At 42.4% G+C, this 19373-nt stretch overlaps 1 protein-coding gene across 1 annotated transcript in view; it reads left to right on the top strand.

Annotated features, from left to right (window-relative positions):
• The window catches only part of KIAA0100 (KIAA0100 ortholog), a 74153-nt gene that overhangs the window by 41883 nt on the left and 12897 nt on the right, over positions 1-19373 (top strand). The window contains exons 20-30 of the mRNA XM_018555030.1: positions 885-1105; positions 3284-3474; positions 3747-3846; positions 6217-6398; positions 11415-11709; positions 12923-13080; positions 13540-13746; positions 14814-14913; positions 15006-15188; positions 16611-16732; positions 18143-18298. Of these exons, the coding sequence (XP_018410532.1) occupies positions 885-1105; positions 3284-3474; positions 3747-3846; positions 6217-6398; positions 11415-11709; positions 12923-13080; positions 13540-13746; positions 14814-14913; positions 15006-15188; positions 16611-16732; positions 18143-18298 (1915 nt within the window). The remainder of the gene's footprint in view (positions 1-884; positions 1106-3283; positions 3475-3746; positions 3847-6216; positions 6399-11414; positions 11710-12922; positions 13081-13539; positions 13747-14813; positions 14914-15005; positions 15189-16610; positions 16733-18142; positions 18299-19373) is intronic.

Genomic DNA, 19373 nt, shown 5'->3' on the forward strand with positions numbered 1-19373 from the left:
TATATAGAGTATATAAATACATAAAAATCACATTATTTTTCTTAACACCTTACCAGAAATTAGGCTGCACGTTGGAGTAAACTAATCACACTTTATTCAGTTGCAAAATTCTGTTTTTAAATACACTCCCTGGCCAAATAAAATTCACCACCTGGATTTAGTTTTGTTATTGGGGTTGCTTCATTTGGCCAGGTCTAGGTTCAGCAATGTTACGTGCCCAAAAACTGAGGTCAGCTACCTACCTGAATATACTGAAGGACCAGGTTTTTCCATCAATTGATTTTTTCTTCCCTGGTGGCACATTGGGCATATTCCAAGATGACAATGCCGGGATTCAGCTGGCTCAAATTATGAAAGAATGGTTCAGGGAGCATGAGACATCATTTTCGCACATGGATTGGTCACCACAGAGTCCAGAACTTAACCCCAATGAGAATCTTTGAGATGCTGGAGAAGACTTTACGCAGTGGTCCAACTCTCCCATCATCACTATAAGATCTTGGTGAAAAATGAATGGGATAAATGTTGTGACATTGCATAAGCTTATCAAAACGATGCCACAGCAAATGCGTGCCGTAATCAAAGCTAAAGGCAATCCAGTGAAATATTAGAGTGTGTGACTTTTTTTTGGCCAGGCAATGTACTTTTGGCATTGGAAGTTGTGTGGGAGATAATTAGGTAAGAGCACAGAGGGAACCACCAGGGTACATTTGGTGATACACTGTACCAGTAAGTTTATAGAGAATTGAGCTGTGTGCTTATATTAATATTCTGATCACATGATTTTATGCCTATAGCTATATATGTATATAAGAAAAGAAGTAAGCTGTAAAACACAATTAGTTGACAGTATTGTATGTAATGTGTACTAAATCCCCCCACAGGTATGATGACTGCTGTTTCCTTCACTTGCCTGACCTGGTTATGATCTTTGACCTGCAGTGGTTATGCCATGGGAACCCCCATGATCATCATAATGTAGCACTTCGTTCCCCTGACTATGTCACAGAGCTTTCTTCCATCCAGCCTCATGATTCTTACCGTGCCTTCCGCTCTGCGAACCTCAATCTTTCCATTAAGATGGACCTGTCTCAGTCACATGCTGGTGGGTGACATGTACCATTTGTTTTATACATACCCGTACTGTTTATTCTGTTATACTGTACCCGCTTCTTAGGTTGCACATGTCTCACCACAGAGATGTTAATAATAAATGGAATTTATTATTGCACAAATGCCATTATTAATGGCATTTGATAATGGAAATGGTGCAAAAAATACATTGCACGCTGTTCACGTGTTTTTCTGCTTTAGGTCTTTACTGTCGGTAAGTAATCTGTCTTTATCACAGGGACTGTAACATCTGTACAATGAGCTCTGGAGCAGGCAACATAGTGGCCAGTGCTACAAAGAAAAATGTTCTAACTACTTGATGTCCTGGGTTTTATTCTCACCAATACACTACTTGGAGTTAGTATGTGTTTTCATGGTGTAGCACAGTATGCTCAATTTTACTACCACACAGTTAAAAGATATGCTGGTAGGTTACCTGTCTCTCACCCACATCCACGTTATGTATTCTGCATATGATCCTACAAGGAACATTATATTGTTAGCTTTTCAAGGGCAGGGAGTGATGTGAATGGTTCAGTAGTCTCTCCAAAGCCCACAGAATATGTGAGGCCTATAGAAAAAAAAGTAAAATAATTACAGGGGTGTTTGGAAAGTAGAAAAATCACATAGCACTTCATGACATCACTATGGCCTTGTACACTGAAGCTCCAAAATTAAGCCGGTAGCTGTAGAAGAGGGAGCTACTGCTCAGAGACTGACTCGCTTCTCACTAGCTGTACTGTGGTCCTGGATAAGATCGAGCATGTTTATAACCAGTAGAAGGAAAGAATGAAAATATGCACAAAATGATGGTGATCTCCAAAGGTTTATTAGCATAAAACCATAAAAATTAGAGTGCAGGACTAGACAAATCAGAGGTGCCAGGTAGCCATGACCCCCATACATTTACAGCTGGTGTCTAACTTTTTGGGCTTTTTCCTCTTGTCATCAATTGAGCTGGCTACAAAAAAAAATTCTGCTCACTAATGGATTGGACAGGCTGGCTCCTCAATTTCAGAATTTTTCCACCCCTTTTATAGTAACCTACAATTGCTGACATGTTTCACACTAAACAGTGCCTTTTGTGAAATGTATAAGACTATTACAAAGCACAATTTAGTGTGAGACATGTCAAGGTCTCTATATTTGTTTTGATTTTATGCTAATAAACTTCTGAAGACCACGGCCATCTTGTGTGGATTTTAGCTTAATCATTGTACGGCTTTTCAGCATACATAGGTTGCTTTGCACCTTGGTAAAATATATGTAGAATGTAGAGTTTCATTGCAAGAACTCCCCAGGATGCAAGTCTGCGACAACCGACAATGCACACCGAAAACCTTGTCTATTTTTATAAAAGTTGGATGCATGCTAGCATTTAGTGTTTGTGCGAGAGACAGTCACAGCTGTCATTAGGGAACACCTGAGCACTGGCTGCTGCTGCTGTACTAGAATTATGAAAAAGTGCAGGCATTAGAGAATGCTATACCAACGGTCCTACACACAGGAGCCAAGATGAGGAATAACATACACCCGACCCACTATTTTTTTCTTCAACTTTAGGCTACCCCATTCAATTTATACGCTTCTCACCCAATCTCTGACACTAAACCTGACCTGTAAATGAACACTTGCACTCCTTACCAACACGAAATACTTTTATCAATCCTTAAACTCAAACCTAACACCTAAACATAACCGACACCACCCAGGCTCTGCACCAAACAGCGCAGCGCCAAGATGTTGACATTAATGACCACAGGTTTACACTCCAGCTTCTCACATTTGTTCATGCCAACCAAAAGAAAAAAGAAACATGCTGTGGACTGTTCTTGGAAATAATGATTGTTTTTGATTGACAACTGGTAGAACACTTATCAAAAAAGAAAATAAAATTTCCAAGTGTATGGCCAGCCTAAGACCTGCAGCATCAACAAGACATCACAGTTTACATTTATTTTGATGCAAAGCGAAGTGAAATTCTCAATGTTGGCACCTGTGTGTATGAGGCCTTTGTTCTTTGTACAGTACTTTGTTCTTTGTACAGTACTTTGTTCTGTGCAAAGCATGTGTAATCTGATTACCAAAGAAATATTTGTTGTTCATGCTGCAATCTGCCAAAAAAGCTTAGGGACTGTTTAAAAAAAAAGGTATATTTTTCTTTGTCTAGAAGTGTGCCAGCCTCGCATTTTGTTATACAGCAGCACCTTACGCTGGATGCAGAATTTCTGGGCAACGTGGAGCAGTGTGACTCGCCCCATCTGCCGAGGGAAGCTGTTTAACAATCTGAAACCGGGAAAGAAGAAGCTTGGACAGCACTACAAGCAACTCTCGTACACTGCATTGTTTCCACAGCTACAGGTCAGAGAAAACCCCACACACTCTGAGGCTGATTTACTAAGGGGTTTGGGAATGTTCACGCAATAAATCATGTGAAGATTCACTTTAGTGATCCAGCCATGTAAAAAGAAAATCCATGTTTACTTACATTATGTAATTTGCACATGATTGGATAAGTATTCACACAATTTACCGTGTTAACATTCTCAAATCCTTTAGTAGATCAGCCTCCATGTTTCGATACAGGGGGGCATGTTTAAGAAAGTAAACAGCCTTGTTTTCTTCTTCTCCAGATCCACTATTGGGCCTCCTTTGCCCAGCAGAGAGGAATTCAAGTAGAGTGTAGTCAAGGTGAAATCTTCACCCGCGGAGTGCAGAGACTCATACCACAAGGTAAAGTTTTAGAGATCCTCTAAGGCCTATTTCAGTACAGACATTTGTGTCCGTGGTATATGCATATGGATTTTGTAGGTAGGCTCATATGGGAATACCCACACACACCATGCATGTGCTAAACAAGTATACACCAGAGATGAAGGCACCAATTCAGACCCAGCATAGAACATGGCAGAACACGTGCAATATGCAACATTAGTGATATGACACACATGCAATATGGATCGCATTCATCCCTAAGAAATCATGTATTTAGAAAAAGGTTATGGCATCCCAGCAAGCGCAGTAGAAACATTTGTACTTAAGATAGGATTTCCTGTCAGTTGCTCTTCTTGCAGATTTGCCAGCCCATATTTCAGCTGCTCCAAAACATAGAGCTACTGTAACATAGTGTGATTACATATGGTGTTCCTGTACACCTGAGAGCACCATATTTATGTATCCCTATGCAAAGATTTCACATGACTAGTAAAGGCATTTATGTCATAAGAAAATATCAACCACTTACATATGGCATTGACACAATGTAAGACCAGTGATGTCGATCAAATCAAGGGATGGACATGGTCAGCAAATGATAATTAATTGGTACTAAGGGACCCAAAGTGTGCCAAGAAAATATTCCCCACAACATTTCACAACCACCACCAGCCTGAACCGTTGATACAAGGCAGGATGGAACCATGCTTTCATGTTGTTTATGCCAAATTCTGACCCGACCATCCAAATGTCGCAGCAGAAATTGAGATTTATCAGACCAGGCATCTTTTTCCCCCAATCTTCTATTGTCCAGTTTTGGTCAGCCCTTGCAAGTTGTAGCCTCAGTTTCCTATTCTTCAATATTCTATGTGTTGCGCGTTCAGAGATGGTATTCTGCATACCTTGATTGTGAGGGAAAATTTCTGTAGATCAACAGTTTCTGAAAAACTCAGACCAGCCCGTCTGCCACCAACAACCATGCCATCTTCAGTCACTTAAATCGCCTTTCTTCCCCATTGTGATGCTCAGTTTGAACACCAGCAGATTGTCTTGACTATGTCTACATGCCTAAATACATTGAGTTGCTGCCACGTGGTTGGCTGATTTAGATATTTGTGTTTAATGAGCAGTTGAACAGGTGTACCTAATAGAGGGGCCAGTGAGTGTATATCACACTGTTCCTTTACTTCCATTTACTGAGCAATTGCTTCTTCTCGACTGCATCTGCTGGGTTATGTTTCAAATGTGCAATGCATTACAAAATTCCCCTTCACTAAGTAAAGGGGACATCTTCCATTTCATTCCAATAAATATATGCACGTATTTGTGACAGTGTCCCCCTATTGATCCATGAACTTGGTCAGTTGCAGTGTGTCTGCATCCCTAGCCACTCCTAAAGTATAGGGTCTTAATCAGTAGTAAAGATCAATATGCATCAACAAACCGCAATCAAAGGGGATTAATCTGTCAGTCATCTGAATTCTGATTGGCTGCTGTTTGTTATTGCAATATCCTCTTCAGCTTATTTAATAGGCATTAAGTGTCTGATCTAGTTTCAACAATGAATCTGTTTAGTCTGGGCATAGAATATAAGAAGTTACAGTTGTTGAAATTTCCCATCACATATGAATTTTTGAACATGGAATGCAGTATTAATTTATGTGAATATGTTTCTCTTTTCACTGGTTCTGGCGAATGTGGACATCATATCCTAACTAAAATGTATGTATTGCTTTGTGCTTGATGTTTGTGCATTGTTTCACTTCATAGATGCCATTCATCGTACATTAGCTGTTCAAGTGATTATATGTTTAGGTAAAGTAAAGTAGAGCTAAAGCCAAACTTTTTTTCAGTTTCGGATACAGTGGAGAGGGATTAGAAAGCCTGTCAGATTTTTTTGCTGTCTGTGTCTCTGTTAGGGAGATTCACCCTCTCTATTTGTCCTGGTGACCATTAATACTGAGAGTAAAAGAAAATCCTACATTTTGAGTCACCAGAATAGGAATAGAAGGGAAATCTTCCAATAGAGACACAATTTCTGGTGACAACTAGGAACTTCTCTCACTTTGGAAAGATTTCCTCTTACTTCCCATTGTAGTTATGGGGTAGGTAGTAAAGGACTACAGATGTGGAAAAAAACTGGCAGGGGTTATAGTCATCCCTTACAATAACTAAAATAAAAAAAATCTATTTTGGATTTAGCTCAATTTCAACTTTACTTTGTTTGCAATAATGTGAAGTTCATCTACATTTTTATTAATTGTAGCATATTCCGAGTCCCAGAGTTTGTGCTCTCTCTCTCTCTCTCTCTCTCTGTCCCTGAGTTTATTGGCTGAAAATTTCATCTTTTGGTTCTTAACTTACTGCTTTATATCCTTATCTCCTTAGCTGGTACAGTGATGCGTCGTCTCATCTCAGAGTGGAGTGTGCCACAAATGACCAGCAAACTCAACCTTGTCACTGTACATCTCATGGCCTCTGCCTGTGATGAGAATGCTGATCACCAGCTTGACAACCTGGTACAGAAAACACATCTGCTCAGCCTTTCATCACTGAGCTATGACAGACAGGTAGGGCTAACAGAATGGGCAACCAACAATAAACTTAATCAAGATTTTAGCTGATTATGCCTAATGATATGTTTACTTATTGATTTAAAGGGGCTTTCCAGTTTTGGCAAACAGTCCAGATCCGACTTCTTCCCTTTTGTTCCATTAGGTGGGCAAATCCAGCCTTCCAGCTGTGCTTTAACTACACATTGCAACATGCCTCTACCTTTGGGAATCGCATCTGTCAGTCTTGCAGTGCCTCATGGGACTTGTAGAGCTGCCCACCTCTGCGTAGACGCTTTAGTATGATTGCTGTCCAAGAGCTCTCATGATATTTTAGCCACTGCTGTCCTCAATGTTGTACATTAAAGATTTCCTGGAAATTTTTAAATTAACCCTTGCAGTGCGATTAGCCCCGCACTGCAGGGGTTAAAGAAGAATTAAAGTGTTTTTTTTGGCATATATCTGCTACTAGTAAAGCAGTAGATGTATGGCCCAACATTAAACAAAAAAAGTTGGCGAATACCAACAAACTTAGCTGCATCAGCGGCGCTCGCTCATGCTGTAGAAGTCCTAGTTCCCAAACACTGTGAAGGAGGAAGTGTGAGCAGGTGCATGCGCAGTACAGAGCGTCGTATGGGAGAGGTGGAGAGCACCGCTGACACTGAATGGACACAGCCAGGCAGCCTGGAGCATGCACGCACGACAGACTCCGAGGGACCCGAGGAGTCTCCACTGGATCAGAAACTGGCACCAGCGCTGATGGACTTTGGAAGAAGCTGTTCGGATCAAGAGGCATCACACCAGGAAAGTCCTTAAAGCAGTATTGGGGGTATTCTTGCTTTAATGTCACTTTAAGTGCTCATTTGTGTCTAGGTTAAACAAAAAAAACGTATACTCACCCGAAGCTTTGATCCGGCTTCTTCTTAGACCAGTCCTTCTATCTCTCCCCCTCCTCTGCAGCAGCTGAAGGTCCCATAAACCATCACATCTATACACTGCGTATAGATGTGAGGATGCTGAAGAAGATTCCAATGTGCTGTGAAGGAGGATACAAACTGCAGGAAGCGCGGTGACAGCTGGTCGGCTTGGAGCTTCGGGTGAGAATATCTTTGTTATTTTTGTTCCTAGACGGAAAGGAGCACTTAACGCTTGCGGTGCGGGGGTAGCCCCACTGCAAGGGTTAATATGTTTTCCTGGAGATACTGTCCACATTTCTCCACAAGAGAACAAAGGAAAAGGCAAGAGCCCACAGGAGGCTTTTCTGGGTGTAGTACCTTGAAATACTTGTTGGATTAACAAGTATATGCAATATATTAAAAGTTCTGGGGGTGTTTACTCACATTTGGGTGGTTGCAAGATACCCACTGGGGTCATGAAACCATATAAATCGCCTGTGAAGAATATGACTTTCTCCACGCAGAATGTCACAGATAATGAGGTTGCACTGGATGCTGTATTCCTGATGGCTATTGTTATTTAAATGTATTGGGGAAGGGACTCCCTGAAAATTTTTTGGGGACAGCAGAGGTGCACATGTTGAAGAAAGACAATTGAGTGCCTTGATTTGCAAGGATATATTGATGTGTAATACATGTATTTGGAAAGCAGCTTGAGCAAGCCTGCCAATCCTGTCTCTCATTGAGAAAGAAGAATAATCCCTCAGACTATCAGTTTTTTGCTAGTTTCCTAGGAGAAGGCGACACGTCTTTTCTGCAGCTCTTTTTTTTCTTCAGTTTATTTTTACATTCAAGTCTCTTCTCTGCATCACTGCTTCATTTCATTTTCAGCTTTATCTCTTCAGTTGCAGCTTTCTGGCATAGTCATCCGTAGTCTGGTTTTTGGAGTATCATGTCTAGATTCCACTTTACTGGATTTGTAGGAATAGACTGGAAGTAACCTTTGTACATTATGTTCTGTGTAGGGTGCTTTTCAGACTCTGGTGAAATGTAGCTGCAGTTAACCTTTCAGGTCCAGAGCCATTGGCTTTCCCTCAGCGCTTGCCCTGCTTAGGCCATGCATTGGGAGCAACCTCAATTACGTAAGCCGCTGGACATCATTATTCCCCATCCAGCCAGTTTTGCATTGGAAGGATTAATGCCACAGGACTGTGCTGACATGATACGCTAGGTGAACTGACGTGCTCCCATGTGTTCTGCACTTGTTTTCCTGCCATACAGCTTTGAAGAACCATCTCCCCGCTGCTCCTCCTGCTTGAAACGAGCCATGTGGAACTTTGGTCTTCGATCTGTTCCTGCGGCATGCACACAGTGATTTTGACCACCTCCAGCTATTTGACCCTTGTCTGCTACCAGCTTTTTGGGTTTCATTAGTACCTGAGGCAATGGCTCTTATTCTGAAACTGTTACCTTAGCACTTGGTGGCAACATGTCTGATTCTAGAAATGGTGTCCCAGCTCACTTCCTACTAATGTGTCTATGACTGCTTGCAGTGAGCCTTCTGAAAGTGCCAACATCTGCAGCCTGGATTCATTATGTCCTATAATGTATGTCCTCCAATTTTAGAATCTGTTCCATTCTTGGAATCCTATTTGGCTCTGTCGGTTGTGGCTGGGCCCTTTCCCTTCTTAGCTGAGTTTAAGTCATTGCATGTTGGCCATGCAAGATTTTATGATCCAAATTTCCCAAGTTATTTGCAGACTCTTTTTGCAGAGGCCTCAAGTGCACTCCTATGCCCTTCCCTGAAGATTCTATAATTAATTTGCCCACAGGCATGGGCTGCAGAGACGCTGCCATGCTGTTTGCTCCCCCTTAGCGCTTATTAGCTCTGTATCCGTTTAGTGAGGATTTTGTATAGAGGTGCTCTAGTCTCACTGTGGATCTGGCAGTGTCCCTCCTTAGTGTGGTGGCTTACTATTCTGTTAGAGAATGTGCCTGTCTCTAAGGATCCAATCAATAAGCAGTTGGATGCCCTTTCTGGATATCTGTTCTCTCTGGTTGGCCCTGCCCCTCATACAATTCTGGCTGTCACCTTACTTTCTCGGACTATGTATAACTGGTCAGAATTCCTTAAAAGATATCTAACTGCTACCAAGGTTAATCCCTGTTTCTTAGAATGCATGGAGCTGGTAGTCATACATTTTAGCTATGATGTTAGCTAAAAGCCTCTTATCTAATTTCTTGCATGTGTTTCATGTCAGGTCATACGCATAGGGCACTTTTACTAAAGTGCAGGACTGTGGAACCTCTGTTTAGAAAGTGTGTGATTCACATGGTCTTTGAGTGACAGCGTCTCTTCTGCCTAGGTGTTGGCAATGCCATCAAGGATGCTACTGAAACCTAAGGAACAGACTGCTAAATCTTCTCCCTCTTTTTCTGTTAAGAAACGCCTTTCATTTCTCTACTTTCCCGACCTCCACGTCGAGATCCCCCCCTGTCTCCACCAAGCTTGGCTTCCAGTCTACCTGTAAGGTCTGGCACTCAGCCTGCCAAATTCTCAGACAAGCCTTCAATTGCATGAAGTTACGTTCACACTTTCCAGAGTGGGGAGAGGTTTGTTACCCTTTGTGGACATTTGGACTGCTTGCATCTCTGATGCTTGTTTGGGCTACAAACTTTATTTTGCTCCCTGCCGCTCCCTGGTTTCTCACCTCTAATCTTCTTATGTTACTGCACAGATTAGTAGATCTCTATCGAGCTTTCTTGGTTCCTCAGGTTTAAGGTGTCATTACCCCAGTTCCTGTGGAAAAACTGAATTTTATTCAAGTCCCAAATGGGGCTTTTACCCCATTCTGGATCTCAAAGCTCTGAATGTCTTTATTCAAGTCCAAAAATTCTGCAAGAAATCTACCAATTCTGCCATCACCTCCCTTCACCAGGGGTACTTTGTGGCTTCTGTGGACATCAAAGATGATTACTTACCCTTGTCTTTCCACTGCACCAGTGATGCCTACAATATGCCATGGGGCTCCTGCACCACCAGTTTGCAACCCTACACTTTGTCCTCTCGTTTGTATTTTGGGTATTCACCCAAGGTGTTGGCTCCTGTACTTGTCATGCTGTAATTTCGGGTCATCCCCATTGTGTTGAGGGAACAGTCAGCGTTGGCTCTTTTGGACTACGTTAAGTTGACCGTTCAGAAGTTACAGCTATAATGATAGATCATAAACCGTCATAAATTTTTTTGTAACAGACACGTCCTTTTGGAATATCTGGGTTTAGACCCGGGCACTGCTTAGGCCAGAGTGTTCCTACCACAGGAGAAATTTAAGACACTCCTGTCTCCAATTCAAACTCCCCAGTCCAGGAGCCATCTGATTCCACTTTTGCATGAGAGCCCTTGGCCTGATAGTTGCCTCTTTTGAGGCAGTCTCATTAGTAAAGTTTCACTCCAGGCCTCTACTACTTAACATTCTATTATCATGGAACAAGTCAATCTGGACAGACCGATTCATTTATCACCAAGCACCGGGTTGTCCCTGGCCAGGTGGCTCAGGAATCTGACTCTGGAGTTGGGGAATGATAAAGTTGTAGGCAATGCTTTGCTACAAAACTGATGCATGTTGGTAGTGGGGGGGTTTATCATGGGCTGGCCTACAGTTTTTTGTTTGCTAGTGCCCAATCCTACAGGTAGCACTAAACCCAAAAGTATTGTTTCCCTCAGTAGACTCTAAGAAAAGGATTTTATGGTGAGTACAAACACATTTTACTTTTTGTTTAATGTTGGACCGAAACAGCTGTTGTTTTTTAGCCAAAGCTGAATATGTAGAAGATATCACCCAGTTTTAGGGCTTTTGTTCCTATCGGACAGATTAGCATTCCCATACAAGTCTTTGGAGGGCAAAACCCACCAGAAGTAGGTCATGGGGAGGTCATCTGCACCTGTTAATGAATTCTGGATGATCTTATAAGTTCTTCAAACTGATGCCATCTGCATAAGCCCAAAGCCCATCAGCGCAGGACCTTACTGCTGTTGTTAGAATTGTTTTATAGTACATGTATGGAAAAAAATGTAGACTTGTGTATATAGCATATTTGTTCTCTCTTACACCATGTTTTGCTAACTGCTTATTGACAGGAACTGTCTCCCACTGGTGAAGAGAATGTTATCTATACCCACCGGCTCCACCTGGTTGACCTAAGGGCTTCTTGGACAACTCTTAACAGAGACATAGCATTTGGTCTTTATGATGGCTACAAGAAAGCAGCAGTTCTGAAGCGCAATCTCTCCACAGAGGCCTTGAAAGGACTCAAAATTGACGCCCAGTTGCAGGCTAAGAAACTGAAACGCAGCTCCTCTAGCAAATTTCCTTCTTCTAGGCAATCAGCACCACCTGTTGTTACAGGAAGGAGCGAGAGATCTCCATCCGGAGGTAGGAAATGTGACTGGAGTTTTTACACTAGAATTGCTAGATGTCTGTTATGACTAGGGATGCACCGATACTAAGTACTGTACTTGGTACAAGTACAGATACTTTTCGAGCTCCTAGACTAGAGAAAAATTCAAAAGTTAGGAGGCAGCTGCCATTTGTAAGGAGCACACGGAGCTTCTGGGATTTGTTCATCTCTGTTTTATTGTATGATTTTGTTTTTATAAACATATATAAATGGATGCACCGATACCATTTTTGCAAGTACGAGTACTGATACTTGCCCAAGTACTGATACTTGCCCAAGTACTTAGACACAAGTACTGATAAATTTTTGTTTATTGTCATGTGACAGTTTTTCTAAAACAATATCGACTAATGATTTCAGGACAGTGGTGGAGAGCCAGAGCCAGGTCCCGGCTGCAACCCTGGTAGTTCTCATGAAAAATGTCAAGTATCGGCACTGGTATCGGTGCATCCCTAGTTATGACATGTTATAATATATGCATTTACAGTTTTTATAAATGTATGTTTTGCCTATTAAGTGTTTTTCTGTGCTCAGAGGTAGATAACTGCAAATGTGGTGACTTTTTATTATTTTATTCTTTTTTACCTCGTCCTATTGGTTTGAATGCTAACTTGCAGCAAATAAATGTGCTGCTATCTCCAAATCACATAAAAGGGTAAGTCATTCCGAAACTGATAATTCAGTTCTTGGAAAATGGCATCAAATTTAGTCATTTGGCTTCTGAATACTTTAGAGCATTCAGCAGTATTAGTTTAAACCCCTGACAGAGCCATCGTATATTGCTTTATGCTGCTCTATAGAATTTTAGCTTCCTGCTGGACTCGCATGTAGGAATATTTAAAAACCTTCAATATGAGCTTGGGTGACAAAATGGAATGGTGTAGACTCATTTGACACATCTAGGATTGCTTGTTAAAGTAGTGCCTCTTGGGTAACCCTACCTTTTCAAAGAAGCTGGTGAGTAATTGAGCTCCCTAGCACCCTCTTAGCCCCAATCTGTGCTTAAATACATTCAAATCATCTGGTCCCCATTCAGAACTGCACTATGTGGTCTGTTGGTGCCCTATGCACACTCACTGCAGACACGTGATGATTAATGTATTGAGATAATAAGTACTGGCTTCCAGGTAGGAATGGACTCGGTTGTTTCTTGTATGTTTATCTTTGTCTATCATTATCCTTCTTTAGGAGCAGACATGTTGCAAAAGTTGATTGAGGAAACTGATAAATTTGTCGTTTTTACTGAAGAGGAGTCTGGCGTGAGTGAGCAGTTGTGTGGAAAAGCTGCTTGTCAGGACACCGACATCTATAATCACAACTGGCTTATTGAACTGGTAAACTGTCAGGTAATGGCGTATAGATTAATTAATCTTTTATAGAGCTCTAAACAGGACAAGCAGCAAATAAGTACAATGTCGGGCAGCCTTAAAGTGACCCTCTGCTTTCTCCTTGCAAAGGAAAGTAACATGTTCACTTAACTGCCACCTACCTTAGCGGCATATAATTTTCCTTTCACTCTCCTGCTGCTAAGCTTGGCCCCTGGAAGTGAAAAGCGGAATCCCTGTTTTGGAGATAAAGACCCTTTTTGCCTCTGTGACAACGATGAGTGCCCGGCAGCCGTTTTCCAGTCATTTCCAGTTATTTTATTACATTTGGAGATTTCATACAACTTGAATTGACCATATTGTTCTCAATGCAATAAGAAAAGCCTGATGGAACTCTAAGAACATTCCACCATTTACATTATTAGTAAAAGAAATGATTCTTTCTATGGCATTTTATACATCTCACTCTTATGTGTACAGATGGTACTTCGAGGAGCTGAGACAGAAGGTTGTGTTATTGTGTCTGCAGCAAAAGCCCAACTCTTCCAGTGCCAGCACCACCCATCCTGGTATGGAGACACCTTGAAGCAAAAAACATCTTGGACCTGCCAGCTTGACAGCATGCAGTACTTTGCTACTACTGAGAGCAGCCCAAGTGAGGGTGAAGATAGCCAGCGCTGGCTGGAGGTCAGTCTTTGCTTTTGATATCATTTTACATATGACCATTAAAGAAGAACTCTGGGCATTTTAAACATTAACCCTTAGCTGCTCATTTTGGTCTAGGATTAAAAACAAAAAACATGTTCACCCAATCCTTTGCCCTGCCTTGTCCCTACAGCCTCTTCTCCCCCTGGCTCCGGCAGTCTAAGGACCCGTGATGTCACTATGTTCATTGACTTGCCTTGGACGTGAGGACATTCCACAACTGTAGCGAGGGGGGGAGAAAGGTGAGCGGTTACCGTAGACCCTAGACATATGAGCACATAACCCTTGCAGTGCGGGGGTAACCCCACTGCCAGGGGTAAAAGGAGAAGTATGGGGCAACCCTTTTTGCCCATAGTTCTCAGGGTCACAGGAGGACATGTACTGTGTTCTCCGATGACCCAAAACTCAGTATTAAGCGAGCTATTGCCCGCTATATGCTGACAGCGCAGCAACTGGGACGGATCCCAACAATACTGCCGAGTTCCACCCAGCTGGCTGATTGACAGCTGGCTCTGCCTCTATAGAGCTGTGCCCGCCCCTCCCCCATCCATTCCTCCAGTCAGCGCTGGAGAGGGGAGGGGGGGAATCCCTATGCGGAGCACTGACTGACAGTCACTACTGTTTGCAGGGAGAGGATCGGGAAGTCAGAGATTGGCGGTGTCTGTTCGCTGACTTCCCAATCAATAGAGCCGACCTGTGACAGCTTCTTTGTTACTGGTCGGTTTGAATTATGGGGATGAGTGTATTTCACTCACCTCATAGTTCTCCTTTAATGTTTAATATGCACAGAGTTCTCTAACTTCTTTTGATATTTACCACACAGGTTATATCTCCGTCTCAAGTATGTTATAAATCTACTGTCTTTATTGTTACTGTACATTTTTACAGTTCTTAGTTGACCCAATATATCAACATGTCAGTGCTATCTGTATTGCCCCGTGGTGTCCAATCAAATTTTCCTATAGTTGTTTTGAATATGATTGTGCAGCCTTGTCATTTGTAGCTTTTAGCTGTTCTTAGAAAATACAGTATCCCGTCATTTTCTTCAGGTGAAAAACATTGAGGAACACCGTCACAGGAACCTGGACACTGTGCAGGAGCTGATGGAGAGTGGTCAGGCTGTTGGAGGCATGGTCAACACAACTACAGGTCAGAAGCGTATTAGTAGCTGTTAGTAATAAAATGTAATAAAATGAAATTCTAATTCCAATCAATTTCTTCTGTTCGTTGATCCATTTTAGACTGCAGTCATTCGGTAGAGGCCCAGCAAAACCAGCAAGTCCAGAGAATAATATCCCGTTGTAATTGCCATATGTATTACATCAGTTACAGTCATGATATTGACCCAGAGCTGGCTTTGCAGATCAAACCACCTTCGACACCTTTACACCCAGAGAAGGAAGACTTGCTTAAAGGACAAGAAGGTACACTTTGAATCTGCTGTTGAAATACAAGAAGCCACATTTCAAAGCATTGGCAAAAACAGCCTGTGTTGCGAAGCCAGATTAGAAGGCAGCCATCTTCCCAGATTTTCAAGTTTGTGTATAGTTACTTAACTACAACCGATTAGTTGTAGTTTACTTAAGTGCAATCAATGAACACCAGGCTAACAGAGTTAGGCCAACCTTAAAGGAAAAAATCTTGTAAAGACTTATAAGATGGTTTTTATTTAAAGGATTTGCTAGCTTTAGGAGCCATCTCTTCTACGGTGCCATGTTAGGGTTTGTGCACAGAAAGCGTAAAGCCCGTGACACACTGCATGCGAAGCCACGCAGAGCTGTTGGGAACGGAGCTTCGCATGCAGTGTGTGAGCTGAGTGCAGTCAAATGATTGACTGCATCTTCAGCCAATCGGCTCGCACGTAACAACCGGATGAAGATGATCTTTTTCATCTCGGCACGCTCAGATATGCGAGCTCTCACAAGCTGACGTGCCAGAGAGAAAAAGACGTGACACACTACACGCAAAGGCTCCTTAACGTGATGTGTGTCACAGCCTTAACAATTGCCTTCTATTCCTGCGGCCAGAATTATTTTATCATTTGCTCGTGAATGAAATGTATAATATCCTCCCATCTCCAGAAGAGGCAGAAGAAAGAGCTATCCTCTTATGATACCTTACAGTTTTTACAGCTATGATAGTAACTTAAGGAATTATTTAGAAGTTGTAAAAAAAGACTGGTGTCTCTCAGGTTTAGCCTCTTGCAACTCCTGTAGCTTTAGAAAAAGTCTAGAAAAACAAGAACAATCTATTGTTTAATACCCTTCATGCAGAGATTGTAATCAGCAATTGTAAAGTGTTTATTTTTGTTGCAAGCTTAAAGGTGCCCGTACACCTTACGAATATTGGCGTTTTCGTCCAATATTCGTAAGGTTGAGGCAGTGTACAACCGCAAATACTGTACAATCGATCGACTTTTGACTAACCAGCAGGTTAGAAAACTTCGGTCGATCGTACGATTTTCGCAAGGTTGGTGGCGTGTGCGTCAAAATTCGTACGATCTACACTGCACATGCGGAGGCGAAAATACGTGCGGTCAATTACCGCAATTCGTCCAGGTGCTTTCTTTTAATTACCGCTGATCCAACCTTGCGATAATCAGGGCAGGATGGGGCCGCCGTACGAAAATCGTACGGTTCGATCATAGGGCGAAAAGTGCCGTCCGATGATCGCAAGGTGTATGGGCAGCTTAATACTGACAATTTAGCAGTTATATTTGTGTTATTAACTGTACCACCATCGAGATTTTTCCAGCACAAATGGTCTCCTCCTGTTTGTCTGTGCTAGTGAGTGGTATATGATGTATGATGTGTGCAACCAGTAATTTTTCTTTGTGTTATGTGTAGCTGCTGCAGATACATTTACCCTCAAACACCAACACCTGGAGATTTCCACAAATCCAGCACAGTATGCCATGATCCTGGACATAGTCAACAACTTGCTTCTACATGTGGAGCCAAAGCGCAAGGTGTGTGATTTTATTTTTTTGTTTTCTTTCCTGTTCTAGAGTCCAAGACAGAAGCTGTGTAGTGATTTTACACACTGTACACCACAGCTGTTCCTGTTTCAAGTAAACCCATTCAAGGAATGAGCAAACATTTACTATATTTGGAACAAAATCACACCAATACCAACCAGGGAATTTGTGAGGTGTAAGGAAGTAACACCTAAGAATAAGTCTCTAAAATAGAATTGATTTACAATTTCACTTTAAAACCATGATTGCATAAAATATATAAAGGTCATTTCGAGGGATCTCATATGAAGACAGATATTCCAAATACATTTAGGCCTGGTTCACACCTGAATGTTTTGTAGCGCGTTCAACGCTCGACGAACGCTCTACAAAACACTCAAACATCTAAATCCCATTGTATTCAATGGGTCTGGTTCACACCTTGCCGTATTTCCGCCCGTCCGAACGCGATACAAAACGGCCTATGCCCAAAGACATGTACTTCTTTGGGGCGTTTTGGTCTCGCGTTTCCATTGGGATACAGCCAAGTAGCTCACGGAAACGCGGTAAAAATGTGGGCCCGAACCGCGCGACAAACGCGCATATTCAATACGCCTAGGTGTGAACCCAGCCTTACAATACACTCATACATATGCCCTTTACCTTCCACACATTTATATATACACACAGTTCCATAAGCAGATAAGCTTTTTCTTGCAATGATTGCAATAAATTGCAAGATTGTGGCAATGTTGTGCATTTCTCAGAACCCAGAAAGCTAGCTTTCAATAAACAAATTGTGAAAAGGTGCATACCTTTTGTTGTGTTTGGCCAATAACGACAGCAGGGCAGCACAATGCATGCAGAAGTTGGGTGCAAGGCTATTGTATTTATAAAGACATTAAAGGAGAACTGTGGGGTTAAGGCTTTTCCACATAGTTCTCCTTAGGGTGACGGGAGGACACAAACTAGCATCCTCACGTCACCCTATGCTCAGTATACGGCGAGCTACTGCTCGCCGTATACTGAGAAGCTGAAGCAGATCCCGACAATTATGTCTGGATCCGCCCAGCTGCGCGAGTGACAGCTGGCTCTGCCTATCTAGAGGCAGAGCTAGCTGTACCCGCCTCGTCCGTTCCGCCAGTCAGCGCTGGAGGATCGGAGTGTGGAGGGGGTAATCCAGCCCCTCCCCTGTCACGGCAGAGAGCCGTGACAGGATCGTGAAGTGAGCCAACGCCGGTATGTGTTCGCTCACCTCCCGATCTACTGAGCCGACCTGTGACAGTCTCATTGTCACAGGTCGGCTAGAACTATGAGGTGAGTGAAAAGCACTCACCTCATGGGTCTCCTTTAATTAAATGTATATATGAATATAAATGAGCACAGTGATAGAATTGTGTCTTATGTTCTCCCCACACTTAGGAGCACAGCGAGAAAAAGCAGAGAGTGCGTTTCCAATTGGAGATCTCCAGTAACCCCGAGGAGCAGCGCAGCAGTATCTTGCACCTCCAGGAAGCTGTCCGACAACATGTGCTACAAATCCGCCTGCTGGAGAAGCAGATTTACTCTATAATGAAGGTGCAAATCACTATTTGTTATCTGCAAACACAATTATCACTGTAATATACTAACTGGAAACAATGTTAAAGCATACTTCTCAGCTTAAATGTAAACTGGCAGTAGGAAATAAATGTTTAACATTCAGCACCCATGAAAAAACATCCATTCTGACAAGCCCCCTTCACCTTCTTGCTGGTCCAAAATTGTGGTGAGCGACTTTACAGATTAATTGTAAATTGGGTGGCCCAAGCCATGTGAAAGACACCTGATGGTATGAACATATATTTCCTGTTGCCAGTATATGTGCTTATAAAAACTGCAATGTATTTTGTTTGAGATGTGGACAGAGTGCAGAGTTCAAGGGTTTTATTTCTTTCTGTGCGTAGGGGTGCAGTTTTCACCTGGAGAGGAAGGCTGAGACAGCAATAAGAACATTGTCAAACCTTCTTGCCCTTCCTCACTCTTCTAATAATGTGTGTATTAACGGTTTCCCTGTTGTGGGGATTTATTTATCACTTCCTGTACTGACAGGAGGTTTCGCGAAAATATCCCCAATTGGGATGGCAATAAAAACCTGGCAAAGGCTCAAAACCTTCTCTGCTCTATGCATAACAATTAGTTTTGGCTGCAGTTTGGCCTTAGGGGTGCGTACAGGCACAGTTTAAGATCCATCTATGCACACAAAGTTGGACTGTGGCACTTGCTGCGGCCAGGCTTTTACTAATTGCTGTAGTCACAAAGAAGGGGTTTGGAGGCAGACACAGCGGCTTCCAGCTGATTATCACTGCCATTTGACAGTGAAAAACTGCAAAACAATGTCACCTAGATGCTATTTTTTGTAAAGAATGTGCCTTTCTCTGTCGCAGAGGCACTAAATATCTTGGTCATTAGGGGTTGGACATAGCCTTAGAATAGTGAGGCAGTTTGCAGGAATGTCTCCAGGGCCACTTTGCTAGTTTACCCATCCTTTGCAGATATGACTATCAAAGCACAAGTGTTCAGTCTTATCTAGAATCTCCTGTGGGCAAGCAATGGCTGGATTGGTCTGATCACTTGAAAATTGTATGACCAACCTAAGTCTGGACAGTTAGTT

This window comes from Nanorana parkeri, unplaced genomic scaffold (assembly GCF_000935625.1).
Source record: "Nanorana parkeri isolate BGI_ZX_2015 unplaced genomic scaffold, ASM93562v1 scaffold181, whole genome shotgun sequence".
Lineage (NCBI taxonomy): Eukaryota > Metazoa > Chordata > Amphibia > Anura > Dicroglossidae > Nanorana > Nanorana parkeri.